The sequence below is a fragment of the Anomalospiza imberbis genome, chromosome 5 (assembly GCF_031753505.1).
Source record: "Anomalospiza imberbis isolate Cuckoo-Finch-1a 21T00152 chromosome 5, ASM3175350v1, whole genome shotgun sequence".
Taxonomy (NCBI): Eukaryota; Metazoa; Chordata; class Aves; order Passeriformes; family Viduidae; genus Anomalospiza; species Anomalospiza imberbis.
In genome coordinates, this window is record NC_089685.1 from 50,323,870 (window position 1) to 50,347,895 (window position 24,026).

Sequence of the window (24,026 nt, forward strand, 5' to 3'; positions counted from 1 at the left end):
AGAGCTCCGGGAGCGCTTGGACAGCGCTCTCGGGGATGCACAGGGTGGGACTGTTTTGTGGGGTGCTTTGTGCAGGGCCAGCAGCTGGACTCCTGATCCTGAGGGGTCCCTTCTAACTCAGCTCATTCTGTGATTCCGAGGTACTTCATCCCATTTTCAAGCTTTTTAGAGCAAGCTTTACCTGATGAATAGAAACACTTCTGCTGGGCCTCACTGCTCAGAGGGATCAGTGAATGGTGACTGATCCCCTCCCAAGTTGAGTCTGAACTGCTGTGGACAAAGTGTAACCAAGAAAAAAAAGGTGGGACAGTAAAAACAAAATCCTACATGGACTGTACTAGCCATAAACAGGTGTACAACTATACCCTCAGTTAAAAGTTACACACCTGGAGAGACTATCGCCCTGTTTAAAACAAGAGTAGCCATAACTAGTCCAGTTATGTTTCAATTTAGGTCAGCAACTTGTCTGCAAAGCATGTGAACAATCAGGAAAAATGTGGTATTTTCCAATGTTCTCCAAACCTCTGAGTACATTTTGGCCAAGAAATTTCACAGCAATTTACTCTGTCTCTGAGTACAGATAATAATGACCGTATAATGACTGATTCATCCAAGGTAAGTGTACTCTTACATAATTCTGTGTGTACTTTTGCCCTATTTTCCATAATTTTTTAAGATTAGATTACTCCTATTAATAATAGTAATGCCATGTCCTTCTGCACTGTGTCAGAGCTACACACTGACGTGGAATGAACCACTAACATACGTTGTGAAATAAAAATAAAATGCAGTTGGGTATTTCCTACACAAGAAATAGGAGGAAGAATCCAAGGTTCAGAACCAGAACTGAATCAAGTGCCAGAAACACATGGCCCAAACCTGTTTTAAGTATTCTGAGGTTCATTAAATGTCTGTAATCCGTGTCCAGCTTTGGAAATCCATGAGCTGCAAATGTGCTGAGGCCACAGAAAAACTGGAAAGCACTACTAAATACATGGTAAATTTATATTCGTCAGGCACCAGATTTTGGTCACTGCTAGCTTATTCAGTGGCCTTTCCATGGCTTCCCATCTTTAATCTGACAGATATTTTAACACAACTCCCTTCAGTCCAAAGTGAAGACGCCTTCTTCCAAAGTGAAGAATTCTGGTTTGGCTACTGCTGCCACTGAACCTGATTCCTGTCTTCCACCATCCATTTTATCCTCCCACAACCCTTTGGAATGCTACAGCCTTTTCAACACAAAATAAACAAAACATGCAGTATTCAAGATACACACAAGCCACTGAATTATACAGTGGATTAATTATTTTTATCCTATTTGCTATATATTCTTTTTCTAAGAATTTCTGCTTTTTCAACTGCTAGCACACATTTCAAACCACTAGATCATTTTCTGAATTATAATTGCTCTGTGAAAATGGATATTGTAATACATATGACATTAGGACTTTTTTCAGTTAAGCTCAACTTATTTTATATATATATCCTCAGTTTCATCAGGCCCTCTCTTTACTAACCTGAATAATTTGGTATCATTACCTTCACACTGCTCACTGCTCATTCTCTTCCATGCCTCCCTCACAGCAGGGGGAATGCTCTACTAAACCAGAGCCACATCCATAAACGTATCTAGAATCAGAAATGAGGATAGACCAACCTGTCCCAGAAGGAGAGAAACAAACACACCATCCAAAGATTTTTCAGGCAAGTGTATTAAACTTACCAGACAATTGGTAAGTTTTTCTAAACCATTTTTGAATCAGGTTCATGGATAATGGTGTTTTCCTTTTGTACAGCATTACTGCTCTTGTAATGGTAACTATTAGGATGATTGGTCATGCTGGGTGGAATTAGACTCAGTTAGACTTATTTCAAAGGTAAAGACTTATTGCAAAAGGTAAATAGTGTTTTAAGACCACACTAACAGAAAAAAAAAAAATTAAAAGCAAAAACCTTCCTCCACATGGGCTCTGGAAAAACTAGTTACCTAAAATGTGTGATCTAGGTTTAAAAGTCTTAAAAACTTGAAATCAGCAAGTATGAAAACATACTTCTGACTTCAAAAGGCTGAGATATATGCGATTCATATGGATTTGAAATTACTTAAGGTAAGAACTTGTTGCATCGCCGAACAGGAACTGGAGAGGAAGACAAACTGAATAGGAGAAAAAGCAGACAAAAATAAATAATTGAAGTCAGAAGTAGGTGAAGGTGTGAAGGATTAATTTGGGCATTAAATCTGTCCACCTTTGCAATCATAAGTCATTTATGTGGCACGTGAACTTGGGAGTGTATGATTTGCAGAACAGAAATTCACCACAAGCCAGCCCATAACCATTCTCTACTTAAAAGTCTAAAGACTTGTTTATTTACAATTTGAGGTAATCAGCTATTTTTTAATAATAGCTTATTACAAATATTTACATAGTTTCCTGTTTTTCCATTTCACATAATCATGACAGGACAGCCCACATTACCTAAGATCTTCTTTGGAATACCCTAGTTAATTGAAGCAAAAAAACAAGTGCTCACATGGCCAAAAGATGATCTCAAAATTAGTCCAGAACAACAAAACTGACCATTGAAATCTACTCTGAATGAGCAATACCCCTCTAATCAAAGGCAGTTGTAGTGTCACATGTACTGGAACAGGCCATGGAAAAATATTCTAAACATTTGAACTTTTCCTGGGACATGGGATTTCACCTCTAAGGTGACAGTTACCCCTCACTGTCTGCCTCTCTGACTCCTAAATCCTTCATATGATTGAGGCTCTTCTATAAAATCAAGAGGAGCAATTAATGCATCCCTCTTCCTACCCTATAATTAGGCTTTCCACTACAGTGTGGGCAGTACAAATCTGAACCTTTCAGGCAGCAGATCCTGCATATCCCTTATCTTTTTCTGGTAAACAGTCTCTAGAGCTCTTTTATCCTTCTTACTCTTTCCAATGTGAGATTATACCATGTACTTCTAAACGAGAATTCATCAAAGTGACAACACTGATGTTCAAGATGTGGCTCTCTTCTTGTCAAAGTCCATGGGATTTATCCAGCACAGAACCCAAAAACGTGACTGAAAGGAGACACTTAAATTTAGGTGACTTAGAGCTGATTAGTACAATAAACTATTTATCTGTTAACTGTAGATAGGCAGTAAATCATTTCAGTTCAACATTTTGCTTTGTGAAAGGAAGTAAACACAAAGTTTATCAGAGGCCAATATTTCAGGAGATATACTGGGAGTATAACTATTTCTACAACACAATATTTAGCAGAGAAACAAAATAAAATGACAAGCCATTATCATTCACCTCACTTGTAATTGCCTGTGAACCATAGGTATTTTTATTTTTTAGCATAACCCAAACCAGAACTTGACTCTGATATATACTATTGTATTTGTAATGTACAATACAAATCCTATTTTCAATAAATACAAGCATGTAAACCAGTTTTAACATGCTAAAAATAGTCTGTATATATATTTTATATAAACTCACATCAACTATGGTTTGGTGGCTTTTTTTTTAACAGCAGCTACTTTTCCATACAATAAACTTTAAGATTTTTATTTGGCTTTAATTCATTTAAGGTTGCAATACAGTCTTCATAGAAAGAGTCTGAGTTTCTGCAAAGATCTCAAAGACAATGAGAAATTTAACTCCAAATTTGGCAAAATATTAATTTAGGCACTACAATAACACCCAAAATAAACAGATTCCAAGAGGCATAATTCCAAATCTGATTTAATTATTTATAAGCTTCAAACTGAACACATGTTAAAGTGCTTTTTTAAACGAATATTAACTTGTTTTACAGTAACTGTGTTCTGTTTTAAAAATAGAGGAGGAAGTTTTATTGATAAGTACTTTACCCCTGACCTCTCCAGCATATGTTAAAACTCTTCCTTGCTAAGGACAAAGCCTGTAAAATGCAATCACACAACCACAACACCATGCATTTGATAAAAGAAATGCAAACCATATGAGCAGAACTGACAAACATTTTGGGTTTTTAAGCCTGAATTACAAATCTTCAAGTCATGCAAAATCATTGATCCCTGAAAACATACAGATTATGAAACAAAGATGGATAATTCCTGCAGGACAGGTTTGATGATTAAGAGCAGATTTACAGGGCACTCTCTTTTGTAGCATTCCTCCCATTGCACTTAAATGGCTTTTAAAATCCTCATGGATGTGATCATATTTTCAGCACATAATCATGAATGTGGGACCTGGAGTTAGGGGGAGACACCTTTTTAACTCTACTGTGCTGTAAAATTTGAAAGGCAAGCATTCCTTTGGGATATGGATGTACTGAGGAAGAAAAGCAGGACTGACCAATGGCATTACTCTTTTTCCATCAGTTCCTTATTTCCTTTCCTGCTGTTCTCATTTCTCCCCATTTCCTTCCCTGCTGTGCTGATTTCTTCCAGCTGCTTCCTTGCAGAGTTCACTTTCTCTAAGAGCAGGAATATGTGCTCTGCAAACTCCCGCACAGCTCCACAGCCACCTCTGCTCTTACAGATGTAGCCAGCAGCCTTCTGAGCAGCAGCACAGGCATCAGCAGGCACACCACTCATGCCTGCCTGCTTCAGGCACTCCACGTCAGACTCTTCGTTTCCTAGGGAGGAAGATGACAGGCAAGGCCAAATATCACAGAAGGGAAAGAATCAGTATTTTTCTCACTGTTTTACTGAGTATGCATTGATCTGATTTTTTAATTTTCTTTTTCTTGGTCACAGTGTTCATCTCAGCAGCTCAATAGCACTTTGCACATGCAAGTCAGGTGTTGGAAAATCTTGGGGAACCATGTAAATTATGATCACATTTCACAATCTTCAGGCAAGAGAATGCTACTTTTAACAGCAGTAAAATTATGTGAGCAGCTGAATAAGCACTGGCAGGACTCCTCACTTAGCCTGTCACTGAAATGCAGTTTAGCACAGAAGCACATGGCTTTCAGTTCTAATTATGCCCATTTCTGATTACCATTTCAGAACATAATCTATACAATATCCCTCTGAAATGAGCTAGAATCAGTTCAATTGTCAGCTCTAATTGTATGCTTATAAACATTTTGATACCAAAATGTTTCCTAAAAACAAAAGCTTTCCTATATCCTCCTGGAAAAACAGTGAGGACTTCCCTTCCCAAATGACACAGATTCACCAATGTCTGTAGAATTTAGATTGTACCCTAACAGGCTTTAAAATACTTGCTTTTGGTGATTGTGTGCTGCAATGTGCACAGCAATCCCATTAAATTCCTAGTATTTACAAAGAGAGAAGTGGTTTGAAGCTCAGCAGCAGTATAAAGATTCTATTTGTCTATGCTATTTAAATTGAATAAACCAAAAGAAAAGGAACTGACCTAAGTAAGCCACCTCTTTCCAGCTCAAACCCATGTCTTCCTGCCAGTCCTTCAGAACCTGTAGTTTATTTGTTACACTGACTTTTGCTACACATCCCAGCTGCATGGCTGACAGAGTTTTTGAACAATCTCTGTCAGAGATGAGTCGAACCTATGGAAATAAAATTAGAGTAAGTTCTACATCCAAAGAATACGACATATAAGTTGATTTACTATTACAAAAAAAGTAGTTTTGCTAGTAGAAGCTCTCTCAGGTACCAGAGAAGCATTGAATGACTGATTATCAAAACTCACAGCAGAAGTGATTAGCATCCAAAACCACAGAGTCTTGAAGTTCCTTTAGAATGGTGAAATACCTTTATTCAGCTCTCTCTGATGTTCAAAAATAATTTACATTTGTCTTTTTAAATGCAACATGTACTAAATAAAATACTAAATATCACAGTATGGTGGCATGGTGACTATCTAGTGCAGTATGATCCAGTTATGTCACCATGTGGAATGAGAGAGTTCCCAAGAAAGACTTCTGAAATATTTTCCAAAGTAGAACATGAAGTTTTTTCCTTCCCCTCTACTTAATAACATAACTTTATTTATAGCAGCATTTCAGAGCATCAAACCAACACTACACAGACTGAAGCAGCACGGCACATTTATCTCTGGAAGTTCATTCCAAATTCGAAGTTTCAGGAATGGCGCACAAGGTGAAGATAATTGCAGCAAGATTTTTAGAAATCTCAGATGCAAATCTTTCAGGTTTTCTGTCAGAGATGTAGACAAGCTTATCTTCCCTAATTGCTTTTAAATACAAACAAATGCTTGACACTGATTTTAAGTACAGAATGAAAAGAAGTGGAGCACAAAGCAGGATTGTGTCAACAACATATACTAGAAATAAATAAAGTGCAGCAGAAAGACCTAGAGGTTTTTAATGAAACATCCCAAGTCAAAGAAGGTATGGAAATGGGTGGGCTTCCACAGGCAAAAAACCAGTGATTAAAAGCTTGCTACCCCTCTGGCTTCCCAGAAAACGAAGCTGAGGGACTGCTGAAAAAACATCTACTCCATTTCACAGGAGTGGGCTCTGGGGTGACCTAAGTACAGCCTTCCAGTGCCTGAAGGGAGCCCACAGGAAAGATGGAGAGAGTCTCTTGACAAGAGCCTGGAGTGACAGGACAAAGGGGAAAGGCTCCAAAGTGATAGAGGGTAGTTTTAGATTGGATATGAGGAAGAAATTGTTCCTGTGAGCGTGCTGAGGCCCTGGCACAGGTTGTCCAGAGCAGCTGTGGCTGACCCTGGATCCCTGGCAGTGTCCAAGGTCAGGCTGGATGGGGCTCTGAGCAACCTGGGCTAGTGGAAGGTGTCCCTGCCCATGGCAAGGGGATGGAACAAGATGGTCCAGCCCAGGCCATTCTGTGATTCTGTGAGAGAGGCTGTAATTACTGTGATTGAGAACTTTCTCAAAACACTTATTTTCCTCTGAGGCTTCTGAGGATAACATTTGTCCCAACCAATATATTATGCTGCTTGATCACAAGTACTGTGGAAAAACTTCAACTTCTATGCTGCAAGAATATAATTCTTTAGGATCTTTTAATGTGCAGGTTACATGAGACATGAAGGCTCACTCTTCAGAACAGCACTTACCTGGATTCCTCTTTTCTTTAACAGATCAATGCCAACAATATCTCTGTAATCGTAGGAGACCATTTCCTTATGATCTTCTGTCACATAAATGCGACCATTGGTCAGGCATCCATCAATACTGCAAACCAAGAGCTTCACCTCTTTTAGTGGCTCTTTGCCAAAATATCCAAAGCTAGACAAAGAATTATCTTTTTAGGATGGAAGTTTTTGCACACTTCAAAACCCCAAGTATTTCCCATGCAATTGTAACCTTCAGATAGAAGAATCAGCTTTGAAATTCTTCTTTTCTAATGTTTTTTCTCATCATCATCACTCTCCAACTATATTGTTCCTTTTCAAAGAAACTAACAGAACCATCCAAAAGAGAGATAATTTATGTCATCCATTTAAAAATTAGGATGAAAAAGGTACAGAAAATATACTCCATTCCCATCCATTATTTCCTTAGAGCAGCTACAAAGAAAAGGCAGCTGGTGAGGTGGAATCAGCTCATGCCCTCTACACAAACATTCCCATTCCTGGGCATCAGTTATAGTGGTCTGGAGCATGGGAAATCTGAGGCACCTCAGCTGGGAAAGCCAGAGATGATGCTAACACATTGCTGAGGTATAGTGGGGCTTACACTCTTCACCAAGCTGAACTTCAAGGAAAAAAAATCAAACTACCAAAACCCCACTATGTAACAAAGGTAATTCAGCTGATATCAACAAAGAGAGGAAAAAATCCTGGGCAGAAATACAGCCGCCCAATTATCTTTGGTCTTCATTGCTTACATTCCATACATTATGAATTCACATGACCACCCTTTCAAACAAGCAGCACCAAAGAAATAAGGGAATAAAAAGTGCTTTTACCTCAACACTCTCTGCTCTGCAATAGGCCAGTCAATGTCTATGTCAATATCCACACTGTGCTCTGCACGCATTTCATAGTAAGCCATTTTACCACCCTGAAGGAAATAAAATCCACTCAAATTTTCTGCTTGGGTCAACACAAACAAAAAACTCTACAGTTTAGCACTGTGCAATGAAAGCCAAGTGCCTGGTTACACAGTGGCCACCATGGCTTATATAAAAGTGGCCATCAATTATGTTTCTGCCAGTGACACAGAACAGTTAATAACTATTGAAGAAATTAAAGGAACAGTTCATTTGAAGGAACTTCAAACAACTCAATTGAAAGAACTTCCTAACTGAAGGAACAATTAATAACTATTTCCATTTTACATCTAGAGAAAGTGTGCAAGATATTATGCATTATAGCAGTTACATCACACTAATTTCACTAGATCTTTTAATCAGCAAAATAGTAATACCTTCAGCATTTGTTTAGAAAGACTACTATTATTATTATTTGCTTACTGTTTCTTAATTTCCAATGGCAAAATATCCACCACACCCCAGTGTTGTTCTGCACTACTACACTGGGATGTTAATATCAGGAAAGGGAAAAAGACTGTTAAAGTTACAGTAGAAATTTGGGGTAAGATTAAACTGAACATAGAAATTTACAGATTATGACAAGGCTCTGACACTGCATGAAGCTCAGTTTCACACCTTTAGTGGCACTAAAATGAATTCTAAGATACACTGGTGAACTCATGCAAAACTCAACTCAGTACTGTATTGGTTTAGGGTTAAAGCTATGTAAGACATTTATTTGCATAAATTTATTTGCTATGGAGGATGCTGTTACTGGAAACTGGAACTACCCTAGCTATAACTAGCCCTGCTAAGTTACAAACAATTAGCAAACTGTTCTGGGGTCAGAGTGCTGTTATTTCACACTGACTTCATCAGAAATCAAAACAGAGTATTGAATTCAGAACCCTCTACAGCAAGAGTAGATGTATTATTCTGAAGAGCACGAAAAACCAGAAGCGCTAACCTGCAAATAGCCTTTCTCAATCAGATGCCTCTTGGCAAAATAAAACGAGCCATTTTCATAGAGCTCCCCAGGCCAGTCTTGCCTGCGGTACCGCTTTGCTGGATTCAGGTTCTGGGGTTCTGTCATCTTGTTTTCTGTTAACAGAGGGAAAAAAAGACAACATAAGCTTTAAATAATCCATGTTCAGAGTCACTTAACATCCTAAACAACTTTCTGTTGAAAAATTAAGGGCATAATTCAGTCACCAACTTCTCTCATTATTGCCTCTTGCTGCTTAACTCTATAAAGAATCACAGACTGGTTTCGGTTGGAAGGGACATTAAAGATGATTCCGTTCCTACCCCTTGCCATGGGCAGGAACACCTTTCACTAGCCCAGGTTGCTCAGAGCCCCATCCAACCTGTCCTGGAACACTTCTAGGGATGCAGCATCCACAACTTCTCTGGGGAATCACCGAATTGCTTCTCTTTCTTGGAACTGTGGATAAACTGGAGGACTACTCTGTATGTAGTCCTCCAGACTACAGAAGGAAATTTTTCATTACCACTTTAGAAAAAAGACCCCAAACCAACCAAACAAAAACAACAAAAACCCAAGACATTATTTGCTTCAAAATTGGCTCCTACAAGGAGTAGGAGGAACATTCTTCCAGACTGTCCTAGGCAATGTGAAAGAAATATTATTCCTGTACTCCAACTCCTAGTGGACATGGGAATGCCTGAATGCACTCTGATACCCGAAAGGACCAGCCTGAAATCTGGAAGGTGAAAAAAGAGCATATATTAATAACTTTTGCCTGTGAAAACATCTTGGCACTTCCCTAAAATACATCCTATTTAAGGATATGCATTAACTCTTCATAAGTGGTCTAATAAGTGTCCACAAATAAACAGCTGTCTGCACAAACACTCTCCCGAAAGATCCCATATTATAACCAATGACATGCAGCAGAAACCAAATCAAGGACTAGAGACTTCTGTCCTTAAGTCCCTTCAATCCAGACGTACAAAGCAGCTAAAATCCACCAGGTCTCAGGATCCAGTAACCACAAGACACTTTGAGGGCATTCTCAAACACCCAAAACATCCTGAGGCTTTAGTAGATACACACACACCTTGTGTTTCATAACCAACTAAAGCTTTGTGCTCACTGAAGTAAATATTTCCAGTCAGAGAGAGACTCCTTTCTCTTTCAGGGTCTATCAATATTAAACCTTAATGCAGAAGGAGCAACAGAACTACACCAAAAAAAACCCCAAACCTCCATGAAATTATTTTAGTGGATTCAGTACTCTAAAGCTGTATGGAAAAATAAAAAGAAGAAAAACCATTGTATAATGCTGCTGTGAATCACTGTCACCTGAAACACCACACACCTGAAAGGCCATTTGCATTTATCTTTAAGCTGCTCATGTTGGCACAATGTGTTTCCAGCTCTCCTCATCCCTTGCAGCTGAATGATTCCTTATCTCTCACCACATTAAAATGTTTGGATGTCATTTTGTGCTGAAGAATTCTTTTTTTAGGTAGGCCTCGAGGCTTTCTTATTTAACAATCTGCCTATGGGACACAACCACTTCAGGAAGCCACATGGCAGATCCACATGAGATTTATTCTTTCACATTTGTCCCTTCCAGCATCTCAAGATGTGCATGTGGCTTCCTAAACTGCAATCCACAGAACCCTGAAATTGCCACCCATGCTTTTGATATTCCTCTTATACTGCACAAACAAAAAGTGTCACTTATTGCTCCTCTTATGGGGAACAATGACAATGTTCAAGTGTTCATTCTAAACAAAGGCTTAACTTTTATTTCAACTTATCTCTCAATCAAGCCTCATTCGTTGCATATGCTCTTTTACAGCATGATGCTTTCTAAACTCACAAAAAAATGTAATCGGAAGCAATTTATATCTCAACAGAATAACTGTCATGCCTGAGTAACTTTAATTAAAAACAAACAAACAAACAAAAAAAAAAAAAAAAAACACCAAAACTCCAGTGTGAGAGTACCTGAAATAACCGTTTTTAAAAAAATGAAGAAAAAAATTCTGCTTTAACCACAGAAACAAAGCCAGCATACAAAATGTGTGGAATAGCTCTTTATACCAGGACAAAAGGAGGTTTATAGCTAAACCAAGGTGTAATCTTTATTTGTAAAATTTCAGTCTTTGGTCATCTTGGCCACTGTAGCTGAGGGGCATATTTTCTCTGGGAAAAACCAGTCATGTTTTTCTGGATGAGCTAACCAACATGAGTTCAGCTCTCATGACTCAAAGGCATTTTGCAACGTGACATAAGTAAGGAGCCAAATTATCAGGATGAAACAAAACCTAAGTCTCCAGGCCAAGAGATTGCCATCTCATCCTCACCAAGATTTTATCTCGCATTACTGGTCATTTGTTAGCTACTGCACAGCAAGAACAAACAGTTTCCTAGTTAGGACCTCAGTGTCATGTCTGAATACACATGAATACCCACTAGGAAGAAGTCAACATGTAAGGTTTTTTTTGGAACTGTATCTTCAGCTTAGACAAGCTAGTATCATTTTAATGTAATTTTCATTTTTACAAAACAGTTACAGAAAGGCTCAGCAACGCTCAGTAATGGCTGAGACACCAATGCTTGGAAGGAATTTCTAACCTATCTCAAATCTCTCAGAGAGAACTCAGTCCATGCCTCAGACATCACTTCCTAAAATAGCATAGGTATGAAAAGCAAGAATTTGGAAAAAAAAAAGTTAAGTATAACTGTAACCAGAAACATCTAAATATTACCTCCTTTCTTTACCTCACTCCATCTGAATTGATGCCTCCTCACAACAGAGAAGACAGAATCAAAGCCCTCCTTCTGGATCAGATCTGCCACTTTTATAAGGTCACTGGGGTGTAAACAGGGAGATGTTGCTTGAATATTTCCTACAATATCAACCTCTAAAGAAAAACAAAGAGACATTTATGAAACAGTTCACATCTTTAGTAACACAACTGCAAAGTGTGGTATGAGTAAGTACCACATACCAAAAAACACCCCCCCCAAAAAAAAACAAAGCCACAAAAAACACCAAAAAATACCAAAACAAAACAAAACAAAATGAAAAACCTTTCTGGGTTTTATTTACTGAAGGCTTTACTTATTTTTCTAAATAATAAGTATATCATCCCTCTGGGGCTACAATATAAAAGCTCAGCTTATTTCATCCCTGATTTACCATGATGATGATTGAGAAACTCTGTGATGGCTTCTAGGGAAGTTGAAGAGTCTTGAGAGACTTCAGGGCTTCTGCGATGGACCTGAGCACCAAACTGCTTCGCAACCTTCTCGATCTCATCGTGGTCTGTGGAAACCCATATGCTGTTGGCAGACAGTGCAGAAATTAATATAAAGAATAAATCCCAACATTATTGACTTGCCTGTTGTAATTTAACATGAAAAAAGCCCGCAGCTTGTTTATGTCTGTACTACACCTCGCAAGGATAGGAACTAGTTCTTGTATTTGTGTTAACAAAACTATCCCAGTCAGCCCAACAAGCAGCTTTTAACAACAGGGATAAAAAACACCAGAGTGTAAAATCTGAATCTTGAGTTGCATTCCATGCAGGAAGCTTAAGCAACATAAAATTTAGAAGTGTTACCAGAAAAATCCAGTGTCAGCTCAAAGAATTTGTTAGGCATGTTAACAAATCAATGAATTGTGAATGCGTTGGATGTGGCATTCAGAATGAAGTGAGAGTTTAGTTTAGAACAAGTAAAACTGCCACAAAGTTAAAAGATTAGCTAATGCTGCAAGAGTATTAAAATGTGTTAATTGGGTTCCTTGCACTCCCAGAGAAGGAGCTGGTCAAGTTCCATATGTTTTGGCACAGAAAACTTCCAGTACTGGTAAAGCAAGATTGCAATCGTTCAGGGAAAACAAACATTTACAAAAGGAAGGGCTAATTCTGAATGTCATGTGATGACAAACACAGCAACTGTGAAGCCACGGCTGTCACCGTGGTGACAAAAAAGCGAGAGGTGTAAAAACAAAAGCTATGAAAAATCACCCTTCCTCTCCCAGCAATGCTGGCATTCTCAATGCACTGTCCACAGCAAATGATGTTGCAGTTACATTTCTTCCTCCAAAGACATCGTGGGATCATCAGAAGAAAAATATGTGTGACAGCGACAGCAATGGCAGGTCACACCCACGAGAACAAACACACAAGAGGTGTTTTCCAGAAACTGGTTTGGGATGGTGAACCTAAATACACACTCCCCATTCAACCACCAGAGTTTTGTTGTGTAACAGGTACCTTGCACAGCTGTTCCAAAGGTGGCAAGGCAAACCTGGTGCATGTCCACCTACTGCACCTGCCATGCCTCAAAGTCAGGCTGCACAACCCTGACTGCCTTCCTGTTGGGAAAATTCAGATGCCAAACAGAGGCCACAGCAGGTCATTCAGCAGTACAGATTCACAATCTTTAAGAAACTATCAGTAACCAGAAATGTTCTTGTCGGTTTCTTTATTAAAAATAAAACAGAGTGCTGCATCCTCTACTTTTCAGATACAGCAAGAAAGGTTTTCCAAGCTAGATAATGACAGAGCAGCCATGAGATACAGAATCCTCTGGATCTAGCTGGGCTACATTTCTCTTTGACTTGCTCTGAGCATTATGCAGCAGGTTTGCATTGGGAACCCGCCTCTAAGTATGCTACACACCAAGCACATCCTAACCATGGCTTTAATTATCAGCAAATGTGTAGAAAATCCTCAGTCTTGCTCCTGCAGAAAAATCTCTCTATCCTCAACACCAAGAACACATGTGTTTCTATCTAGCTCTACTTATTGCTTCTGAAGTTTCAGGCACTTGGCCACAAACTGAGCTTTTCTTCTGTGTCACATGGGCAGACAAGATTATCTCCTTCAACTTGACGTTTGAGTGAGACTGCTTCAGATGTGCTGGGTCCAGCTGTGGGCTCCCTGATACCAAAAAGGAAAATGGGAGCAAGCTCAGAAGGAGCCAGCACGATGACTGGGCCCGGGAGCACACATGTGCCAGGAGATGCCGCAAGAGGTATCTCAGCAAGGAGGTGATTTCACTGCTGGACAGGTAGAGAGAAAATAAGGAGAATTTTTCTGGCTGAGTGCAGTGAAAGGAACAGAAGGGCTGTGGGGTCTCCATCACTGGAGATGCCAAGCTCAGTGCACACTGTCATGAGTACCCAAATGACCACGAACCAAAGTCATCCTGTGCTTCAGCAGTTCACAGGAGATCATCTCCAGCCTGGCAGTCCCATTTAATGCAGACGACTTAATGAAGTAAACCCATCAATAGTTACAACATCACCAGCTAGTGGCCACCCAACCACACATGAGAACAACTTTAATTTCAATTTACTGTGTTGTAAGACTTTAATTTCTTCATTCCTCTGCTGCTCACCCTCAGCAGGAAGGGACAGCTGTGTTCTTGACAAGGTGCCTTGCCTGACCCTTAACCTGGTGCCACAGTTTGTTTTAAGTGAGGATGAATCCTGCCTCACTGTCAGAGTCACAGCCTGGGTCAGGCTGGAAGGGACCATGGCAGCTCAGCTGGTCCCACCGCCCTGCTCTAGCAGGGTCACCTGGAGCAGGCTGCACAGGATTCCATCCAGGCAGCTTTTGAGTATCTCCACCGAGGGAGACTGCACACCCTCCCAGGGCAGCCTGTTCCAGTAATGGAGCTCTTCCTCATGTCCAGGTGAACTCCCTGGGCACGAACTCCTGACGTTTCTCCCGCCCCACTGCTGGGCCCCACGGCGCAGAGGCTGGTCCCTGCTCTGAGCCCTCCCTGCAGACACTGACAGTCACCCCTAAAACCCTCCTGACGAAGCGGCGGCTTCCCCCAACCCCTCCCTGGGCCAGGGTCCCCCGGCACGTCCATCCCGAACCGGAACTCCTCAGCACATCCATCCCGAACCGGAACTCCTCAGCACATCCATCCCGAACCGGAACCCCCAGCACGTCCATCCCGAACTCCCCAGCACGTCCATCCCGAACCGGAACTCCTCAGCACATCCATCCCGAACCGGAACCCCCCAGCACGTCCATCCCGAACCGGAACCCCCAGCACGTCCATCCCGAACCGGAACTCCTCAGCACGTCCATCCCGAACCGGAACTCCTCAGCACATCCATCCCGAACCGGAACCCCCAGCACGTCCATCCCGAACCGGAACTCCTCAGCACGTCCATCCCGAACTCCCCAGCACGTCCATCCCGAACCGGAACCCCCCAGCACGTCCATCCCGAACCGGAACCCCCAGCACGTCCATCCCGAACCGGAACTCCTCAGCACGTCCATCCCGAACTCCCCAGCACGTCCATCCCGAACCGGAACCCCCAGCACGTCCATCCCGAACCGGAACCCCCCAGCACGTCCATCCCGAACCAGAACTCCTCAGCACATCCATCCCGAACCGGAACCCCCAGCACGTCCATCCCGAACCGGAACTCCTCAGCACATCCATCCCGAACCGGAACCCCCCAGCACGTCCATCCCGAACCGGAACCCCCAGCACGTCCATCCCGAACCGGAACTCCTCAGCACGTCCATCCCGAACCGGAACTCCTCAGCACATCCATCCCGAACCGGAACCCCCAGCACGTCCATCCCGAACCGGAACTCCTCAGCACGTCCATCCCGAACTCCCCAGCACGTCCATCCCGAACCGGAACCCCCCAGCACGTCCATCCCGAACCGGAACCCCCAGCACGTCCATCCCGAACCGGAACTCCTCAGCACGTCCATCCCGAACTCCCCAGCACGTCCATCCCGAACCGGAACCCCCAGCACGTCCATCCCGAACCGGAACCCCCCAGCACGTCCATCCCGAACCGGAACTCCTCAGCACGTCCATCCCGAACTCCCCAGCACGTCCATCCCGAACCGGAACCCCCAGCACGTCCATCCCGAACCGGAACCCCCCAGCACGTCCATCCCGAACCGGAACCCCCAGCACGTCCATCCCGAAACAGAACCCGCCGGGGGAAGGGGAAGCGGAGGGGAGGCGGCGCATGCGCACCTGTGGAAGACGCCGGCATCGATGGCGGCGCGCAGCACCCAGCCGATGAGCGGCACCCCCGCCAGCAGCTTGATGTTCTTCAGCGGGATCCCTTTGCTGCCGCCCCGCGCCAACACCAGCGCGGCCAGGTGGGGCTGAGGCTGCGGCCGCCCCTCGCCCGCATCCATGGCCGTGTCTCTGTCCCCGTCTCGCTCCGCTCCGCTCCCCTCCCGCCGCGCCCTGCCACGCGCGCGGACCTCCCCCTGGGGCATGCCGGGAAATGTAGTCCTGCGCTGCCGTGCATGCGTGTGGGGAGGGCGGCGGGGAGACGCCGGGGGGACAGCGAGGGACGCGCCGCGTGGGGGGCTCGGGGGATCATCCACCCTTTAGGGAGGAGAGGGTGCTCTTTTGGCACAAGGTGCCCCGCATAACCCGGTCTTCGTGCCTGCTTTCACGGATGGATGGATGGACGGACGGACCTCTGCAGTGTGTATCTCTTTAGTCTAGGGAAGACTGCGGGGGAATCTCATGAATACGTGTAAATATCTCAAAGTGTGCCAAGAGGATGGTGCCAGACTCTTTCCAGTGACAGGACGAGGAGCGCTGGCCATAAACTAAACACAAGAAGCTCAGCGGGAGGAAGAATTTCTGCACACTGTCAGAGCCCTGGAACAGCTGCCCAGGGAGGGCCGGGAGCCTCCCTCTGCGGGGACATTCCAACCCCGCCGGGACACGCTCCTGTGTCACCTGCTCCAGGTGGCCGAGCTGGGCAGGGGCTTGGACAGGGAGATCTCCAGAGGTCACTATGATCACAGTTGTAGGCTAATCCTGTGGTTCTGCAGCTCTTTGCGGCCGTTGGCAGGACGTGGCTGCCATCCTGTGGGCACCCAGGACCTGGCCGTAGCGGAGGTGGGCTCGTCCGCGGAGCCCCGGCCGCCGGGAGCTGTGCCCAGGCACCGTGCCAGACAGTTCCGGGTTTTCTTCCGTCCCCAAATGCCGAGGGTTTCTCCAGCCTCGTTCCCTTCCCTGTTGAGCAGCCCCGGCAGAGGGCAGAGCAGCCACACGGAGCCTCGTGGTGGGAAGGGGAGCTGGGGCGCGCCCCTTGCTGCTCCTTTTCACTTCCTAAAAATGTATCCCAGCATAAAAACACGGTGTTGCTATTCCAACTGTCTTATCGAAACCGAATGGTCAAAATAAAGTAATCCACTGCTGACATAAGGCTGCAAGGGAATTTGGGGTTTAATATCGTCTAGAAAGTGGAAAGTAGAGGCTGTTGAAGTCACAAAGTCACTCCTGGAGACTCGAGCTCAGTCCTGTGTCAGTCCATGGTGAAATCGTACCACAAGTGGGTCACTGATGTCCTCTGGTTATTCAAGATGTGTTGTGGAGCAGAAGGACCTTATCTATCACTGCCAAACTGAACATTCCCACTTACATTCATCAGTAGGCAGGCATTTAAGAAGAATATTCATACTGGGGGGTTGTTTGTTCTTTCTGAAGTGTTCCAAGAGACCCAGCAGAGATAGAGAGTTTGCTCTTCTACTTTGCAGATCGAGGCAGCACCTTTCAGGCTTCTTTATTTTTTAATAAGATGAAATTAGTAGACATAAGGTTCTGAGGAGCGTGATTCCTGCAGGTCACTTTCCATGTACTTATTTTTAATTATTATTTTTTTAACTCTAGGATTTTAAACCTTTGCCACATCCAAACTCCCACGCATTTAGCCCTATGCTTCTGTCAGAGTTTGCTGTGCCTACAGCAGACCAAGTTGGAAAAAACCTCCAAGATTATTGAGTCCAAACTGACTGAAAACCACCACATCAACAAGACCGTGGCACTAAGTACCATATCCTCTGGTTTCTTGACCCCACTGCCTGCCTGGACAGCCCGTTCTTGACCACAGTGAGGACATGAAAACCCCCTGTAATTTGGTTCACCACATTGTGAAAATTTTACGATTTATCAATAATAATACTTCAGCTACATAATACAGTTCAGTTCTCTTCTCACAGTCTAGCAATATCCCAAGCAGGAAGCTGAGTCTGGGTTCAACTTTCATTTACAGAGAAAATACATGACATTAGGACATGTGGCACACATCACAGATGCCATACTAGATGGGGTTCATGTAGTAAGAATATTTTTACAGGTCTCTGAATAATTAAAACAAATTTAATTTTTTTTTCTCTTAATATCAAAAACAAATCTTTCACTCCCAGGGCTAAAACAATCCTCAAACAAGCATCTTAAATACTTCTGTTATTTTTCATAGACACATATGTAACCCAGTCCTAAAGACTATCAGTGATGTTAACTGGATGACCTGTCCAGGCAATATAGAGATTTGTATGATAGCAAAGATTTTCCTAATCTTTACTAAATCTTCTTTTCTGTAATATGAGTCCATTCATTCCTGTCTTATCCAAAACACATCTGGAGATAAGATTCAGCAGGCATGTGCCTACTTGAAAACAGGCCCCATCTCAGCTCGGACTTTTCCTTTTCAGGATCAGACCTGTGAGTTCACTCTTCTGGTTCACATCTTCCAGACTTCCCATCATCACAGTCATTCTCCTCTGGGCTGCCTATAATGTAGTGCTCAGAATTAAAGAGGATATTGCAAGGGAGTGAATCAGAAGGATTACTGCTTCACATTCCTCATTTATACACCTCTATCATTTACCTTTTCTTGCGCAACATTGACATAATTCAGCCACTGGCTTGCTTTGACCTCTGGTTTGTTTCTGTAAGAGCTGGGGCATGGCCAGAGACTTCCAGCCCTCTGCCTCTGGCTGTGTGTGCCCCAAGGAAGTTTCCTGCAGTTATTCCTACAGCAACCAGCCCTGTCCCCACATTTGAATAATTTTGTGAAAACCACAGTCTTGTAGTTTATTTATGTGAAAGCTATTGAGAGTTTCACCGAGCTTATGATAGAGGGCATCTACTCCATCTCCTCCTAGACACAGGTCTGGGTTTGTAGGTTGAAGTTATACTGGTTTGACTCATTCTCTGTACATTTTTATTGACTATTAATTTATTTTATGTGCTCGCCAAAATGTCTTGATTATTAATTCCGGCTTTGTTTTTTTTTTCCAGGATCAAGTGTTTGACTAATGGTTCAAATGCATCTGTATCAATATTTTAGTTCAGATCAAGAGTGCATTTCTGAATTGAGTCTCCAGCTACCTAAACTGTTGCTGTCTGGCAGTATTTGCCAGAACAGAGGGGTTAGTCCCTAGGCCCTTCCTTTCTCCCTGTTTTTTAACCCAGGGAGCATTTTATGCTTTCTGGTCTCAGTAACTCTGCCTGGTTCAGAGAGTTTATCAGCCACCTTCTCCAGGATGCCAGGATGAAACTCAGCTGTGAGCACAGATTACTCAGCTATATACATCCTAACTCCTTTCTCTGTGTTTGTACTGACATCTTGTTCCTGGAGGGGACTGTGTGGGTCACAGCACTCAGGGAGACAAGAACATTTGCTATTCTAATAATAGAGAAGTGGAGAACAGAACAAAGAATATAATGCTTTCTACATCTCTGGGACATGTACCCTGGTTTAGAGCATCATGAAAGTGGCATGCAGGAACAGGTTTCCCAGTCTCGAGGAAGGGTTTTCACCTCCTCCATCACCACCAGCTACTGCAGCACTCATTCCCACATGCCATGGTGTGAACAAGGTCTTGGAACTGCACATGTTCCCTTCCCCTCACTAATATCTCCATCCTGTCATTCCTGACTGTCCCTGAACAAGAAGAGCCAAACTGGATCATTTCAAGGAAATGCTGGTATAGAAGTAAAATTAGTGGGAATAAAGCTATTTAAAAAATATGTTCCATGCCATATGACTCCACTGGGAATAGTAAAATCTGTGAGTTTCCTTTCTGACCACCACTCAGTTGCTATAAACTATTAGATTATTGTTTTTCTGAAGAAAGAAGTCCTTTCATTCATGTCCATGTGTAAGAGCAAATGGACAAACCCAGAGGTGTTCAGTAGGTGTGTGCTGAGCTGTTAATGCTCAGAGGCTGTAACCTATCAGGGAGCATGTCATAGAACTTAGCTGATTAATTAGGGATTTTTTTCTGCAGTGTGGAGCTGCTATTAATGTGTATCAGGCATGGCTGGACAAGAAACCTCTTAGTAATGATGGCTGGAGTCTTCTTTCACACCAACACCCTCTGAACTGCCTGGCATGGGATTAGCCCTGTCCTTCCAAATTGCTAGGCTCGAGAGCTGCTCTGCCCTTTCTGACATCCACACTTGGTATTGTGAAAAGACAGGAAAAGCATGTCACAGCAGTTCTCTCTCCACACTGGAGCCTTGTGGAGTGTGGGTCAAAGCCAAATGCATTAAAAAGCCGATTGCCTAACTGCTGCTGGCCCAGCTGGGTCTGGGATTTACTTTTGTGTGCATGCAGTCTAATTGAGGCTCCATAAGTAGCAGTGTGGGTGGGCCCAGCACTGCCCTTTTCCTAGGACATACCTGATTTAATGAATGCTATGGAAACAGGTAAGGAAGGCTCAATGGAAGCATGTAGTGGGAAGTTCTGGGTTACACTTTCTGGCTGAACTGGGATATGCTCTTTCTAGGCCTCTCTGCAGCAACAGAAAGTTCAGAATTCCAAATCTCCTTTCCTGGACCATGGACCTCTCCGGTGAAATCCCTGCAGTTCTCTTGAAGTCAAACCAGTGTAAAGGAAACAGGGAATGGGCCTGGTAAAATCTATCAAATTACCCACTGCTGTTATTGGAAGCTTCGTGCAGGTCTTGGGCTAACACAGCTTGTTCATACGTGAGAGTTAGGTGAATAAATGTTACCATGTTTATAAAAAAGGAAGTCTTCAAGGGTCTGAAATTTCTGAAAAGCAGGCAGGAAGGAATATGATTGCTCAGAGTTTATGCTTGATCTGGTGTATTTCTTGAATTTTCCGCAGAAATGGATTGGAGCAAACTACTTTGCTGCAGCAGATTGAAATGCATGGTATTTAATTCAGTGCCTGCTGGATGGACTGTGTTCCTTTTGGCAATCTCATGGACACAGAAGAAATCAGAATTGAAATATGAATATTAAAGAGTAATTTCAAACTTCTGAATTATTATTATTATTAATTATTATTACCTAGACTGTTGCACTATTTGACAAATAGTGTAGCTATTACCTGTCTGGATATAAAACACTGATTTATTTTTACTATAAAAGGATCCAAACACCTTGGCAAATCAAGTCAATGTTGCAGACATTTACATGTACACATCATTTTTTGATACTACGACTTAGATTCATCCAGGTATCCAAATGAACAATGAGCTGGAAGCCTGAATACCTCAGGTTCTTCATACAGTCAAAGTTTACAGTTCAAATGTCCTTCAGACATTACCTCTAGAGAACATTTGAAAGCAACTTAACTTGGGTTACCCTCAGAGAGGGGACATCAGCAGCATTCCCCAGCTGGAAAATGAGTTTTAACAGTGCTAGGTATCCCCAAATACTCAGCTTTTTCAGATGCCAGGTTAGTTTGCCCTAATTATATGGACATGGTTAAGCTTTTAGCCAGATCTACAAGCAGAAGAAGTTTTCCCATGAATTTAGACTTGCAAATATCTTTGTTACCTTGATTATTAAAAAAATAAAAATAAAATAAAAAATAAAAATCTTTAGCAGCGCCATTTAATCTTGATCCTCCCTAAAATCCTCAAAAATTCCATCCTACTTAAGGGTCTTAATGTTGCAGTTCAGTGGGTACCCTGCAGCTGGGCCCCACAGATAGGAATGTCCGAACGACCCTTAACCTTAGCTAGACCCCATTGGCTGAGTGCCAGATAGCTCCAGCCCCCCTAGACCCAGACCTAGATAAAAAACCTTCCCGCCATTGTTCGGTCTCTTTTCCTGCATACCACCAGAGAATAAACACCTGGAAAACGAGCCTCTCTCTCCTGGTTTCTGTGGCACTGCTCCTCTGAAGTCCCCAAGGCTGAGCTAGCAGAACAGTTTGGGGGGACTGAAAGAGGGCTCTGCCGCATCTTAATACAGGAATGATATTTTCTTTCTGTAGTTCATGGCTTTTGACTCTTTTTCTTCCAACTTGTATGTATCTTCTTACAGTGTTGGGGAATTTCATGGTTCAGCATTTTGTGGGTGGTTTTTTTTTCTCTCTCTTTTTTTTAAGTAAATCTCTATCCCATGCATGAACAAATGATTTTTTTGTAGCCTGCTGTTCTTATATATTTTCTCTATCAACCAGCCTATGGGATTCTAAATCAACTCCAAAAAATTCTGGTAAAGAATTTTTTTTTAGCAGCCAGTAAAGCAAAAGACCAAAATCCTGCCTGGTCTTCCTTCTTATAATGAAACTGTGAAGAACTAGTGGAGGAAATTGAGCTCTTTAATTAGAAACTGAGAGGGCAACTGATATTTATTGTCACACAAGTAAAAGATTTCTGCAAGAAAAAAATCTTTGTTGTGTCAATGGCTTGTTTTGGACAAGTTACCAGCATGAGTTACATCATGACATATTCAGGCCAGCTGTTAGAAATGCTAAAGGTGAAGACATCAAGGGACACCGAAATATTAAAAAAAGAGGAAAATTCAATGTAACAAAATCTTAGATTTAGAGAAAGAGAACTTTTTACCAATTTATAAAATGTCTGTGTAAGTTGATGTTATGCACTAGCATTCCCTAAAATATTTCACTCACTCACATTCCCATATCAGAGCTGCAAGCCCCCATGTGTGTCTCCCCAGCAAGGATCACTTGTGTGCAACACAGAGAGCAGAGGACACTGTCTGTCATGTGCTCATCATTTCTCTGGTGTTATTCTTGATTGACAACAGTTGGGGTTTTGATGGATCTTTGAAAACCTTTAGGAGTCAGTGTTATAGGGCAGTCTGTTGTTTTGGGTTCTTGCATACTTCAGCCTCCGTAAACCTTTGAAAATTTGCTGATTTTGCCCATTTTAACTTGCTTACTTGAAATTTAGATCTGTTTTTCCAACAGGCCAGTGGGGGAACAAAAGGCTGCAGCCTTGTTGCCATCCTGTTGTGAGGATGCTGGAGCATCCTGTGCTGTGAAGTCATCTTGTACTGTGGGCTTCAGTGCAGGCCTTTTGGGCTTGCCTGAAATATCACGACTCAATTTTACTGCTGAGAACAATGTTCTGGGAACAGTGTCAAGGGAATGGTGTTCTTCATTACCAGTACAGGCTATTCTTCACCCCTTGTTCTACTTTCTCATCTGCTGCTGTTCACATACATGTGTTTCCATTCATCCTGTGTTCGTAACACTCTTAATATATTTCTTGTTAGAAATGTCTGCCTCTTTAGCAGCCAGCTCACTCATTTTATCTGTGTACTGAGTCATTAAACCAGCTGAAAGCATAAACATCCTCAATCTGCTGCAGCAGTTTGCCCACAATATATGTCAAAACTATTTATGAAATGCATGTTTATTTTACATATTAACAAATTCCTTCACTCGAAGCACAGGAATGTGTATATAGTGCCTCCTTTTTGCCTGACACTGAACATCCCTGGCTGCTGCTAATGGTTTTGGTCTGCCAAGTGCAAAGCTTTGTGTGTTGCCTCTTAATATGGGGGAGATCCACAATTTGAAATTGTGGCCTAATCACAACAGAGCTTTATTTCTGCCTAGTCTAGAGCAATTTATTCCTCTGTCAGTCTAAAGCAGTAGGTTTAATTATAGACCACACAGCTCATAGTCTGCTATGCCTTCTGAAACTGCTGCTGTAGCACAGCCTGGTGTAACCCTGAGCAACTCAGAATTAGCAGCCCAAAGGAGTGTTCACATGTCATTTTGGCAGCTGGTGGGACCAGTACTATCTAGTGCCATTATTAGAGCAGCATGAACACCATGTGGCACAGCAACAAGCAATAATCAACTGAGAGAATCATCATCAGAAGTGCAATGAATTACTCTTCGTACTGTAACAGTGATGTCAAAATGTGTCCAGGAAGAACTCAGCAAAATCACTATTTTTATTGTATACAGATTTCCAGACAGTTATCTAAGGCTGTTGCACAAAGAATGGCTTCTGCTGTTGCCATTATGCTATTACAGCTTGCAGTTTCTAATTAC

At 42.5% G+C, this 24,026-nt stretch overlaps 1 protein-coding gene across 2 annotated transcripts; it reads right to left on the reverse strand.

The window, feature by feature from the left end:
* Positions 1–3,723: 3,723 nt before the first annotated feature.
* CMAS (cytidine monophosphate N-acetylneuraminic acid synthetase) lies at positions 3,724–16,221 on the reverse strand. Of its 2 annotated transcripts, none has more exons than XM_068190637.1 (8): positions 15,956–16,221; positions 12,126–12,268; positions 11,692–11,847; positions 8,915–9,048; positions 7,882–7,976; positions 7,028–7,199; positions 5,381–5,531; positions 3,724–4,631 (listed from the first exon to the last, which is right to left on the reverse strand). In XM_068190637.1, the coding sequence occupies exons 1-8, from the start codon at positions 16,204–16,206 to the stop codon at positions 4,357–4,359; spliced, it is 1,377 nt and encodes a 458-aa protein (XP_068046738.1). In that variant the 5' UTR covers positions 16,207–16,221; the 3' UTR covers positions 3,724–4,356. The 2 variants fall into 2 exon arrangements, with proteins under 2 accessions (XP_068046738.1, XP_068046737.1); XM_068190636.1 differs by lacking the exon at positions 15,956–16,221 and adding an exon at positions 14,517–14,821.
* Positions 16,222–24,026: the final 7,805 nt, after the last annotated feature.

What these genes read in the sequence shown, in the direction of transcription:
- CMAS (XM_068190636.1), bottom strand. Translation starts at nt 14,815, where the DNA reads ATGGACGTGCCGGGGGACCCTGGCCCAGGGAGGGGTTGGGGGAAGCCG. An exon ending in TCCTGTGCAGCCTGCTCCAG is followed by an intron (nt 12,269 to 14,516) that starts GTGACCCTGCTA and finishes GTCTGCCAACAG; the next exon opens with CATATGGGTTTCCACAGACC. An exon ending in GTTTCTCAATCATCATCATG is followed by an intron (nt 11,848 to 12,125) that starts GTAAATCAGGGA and finishes GTTTTTCTTTAG; the next exon opens with AGGTTGATATTGTAGGAAAT.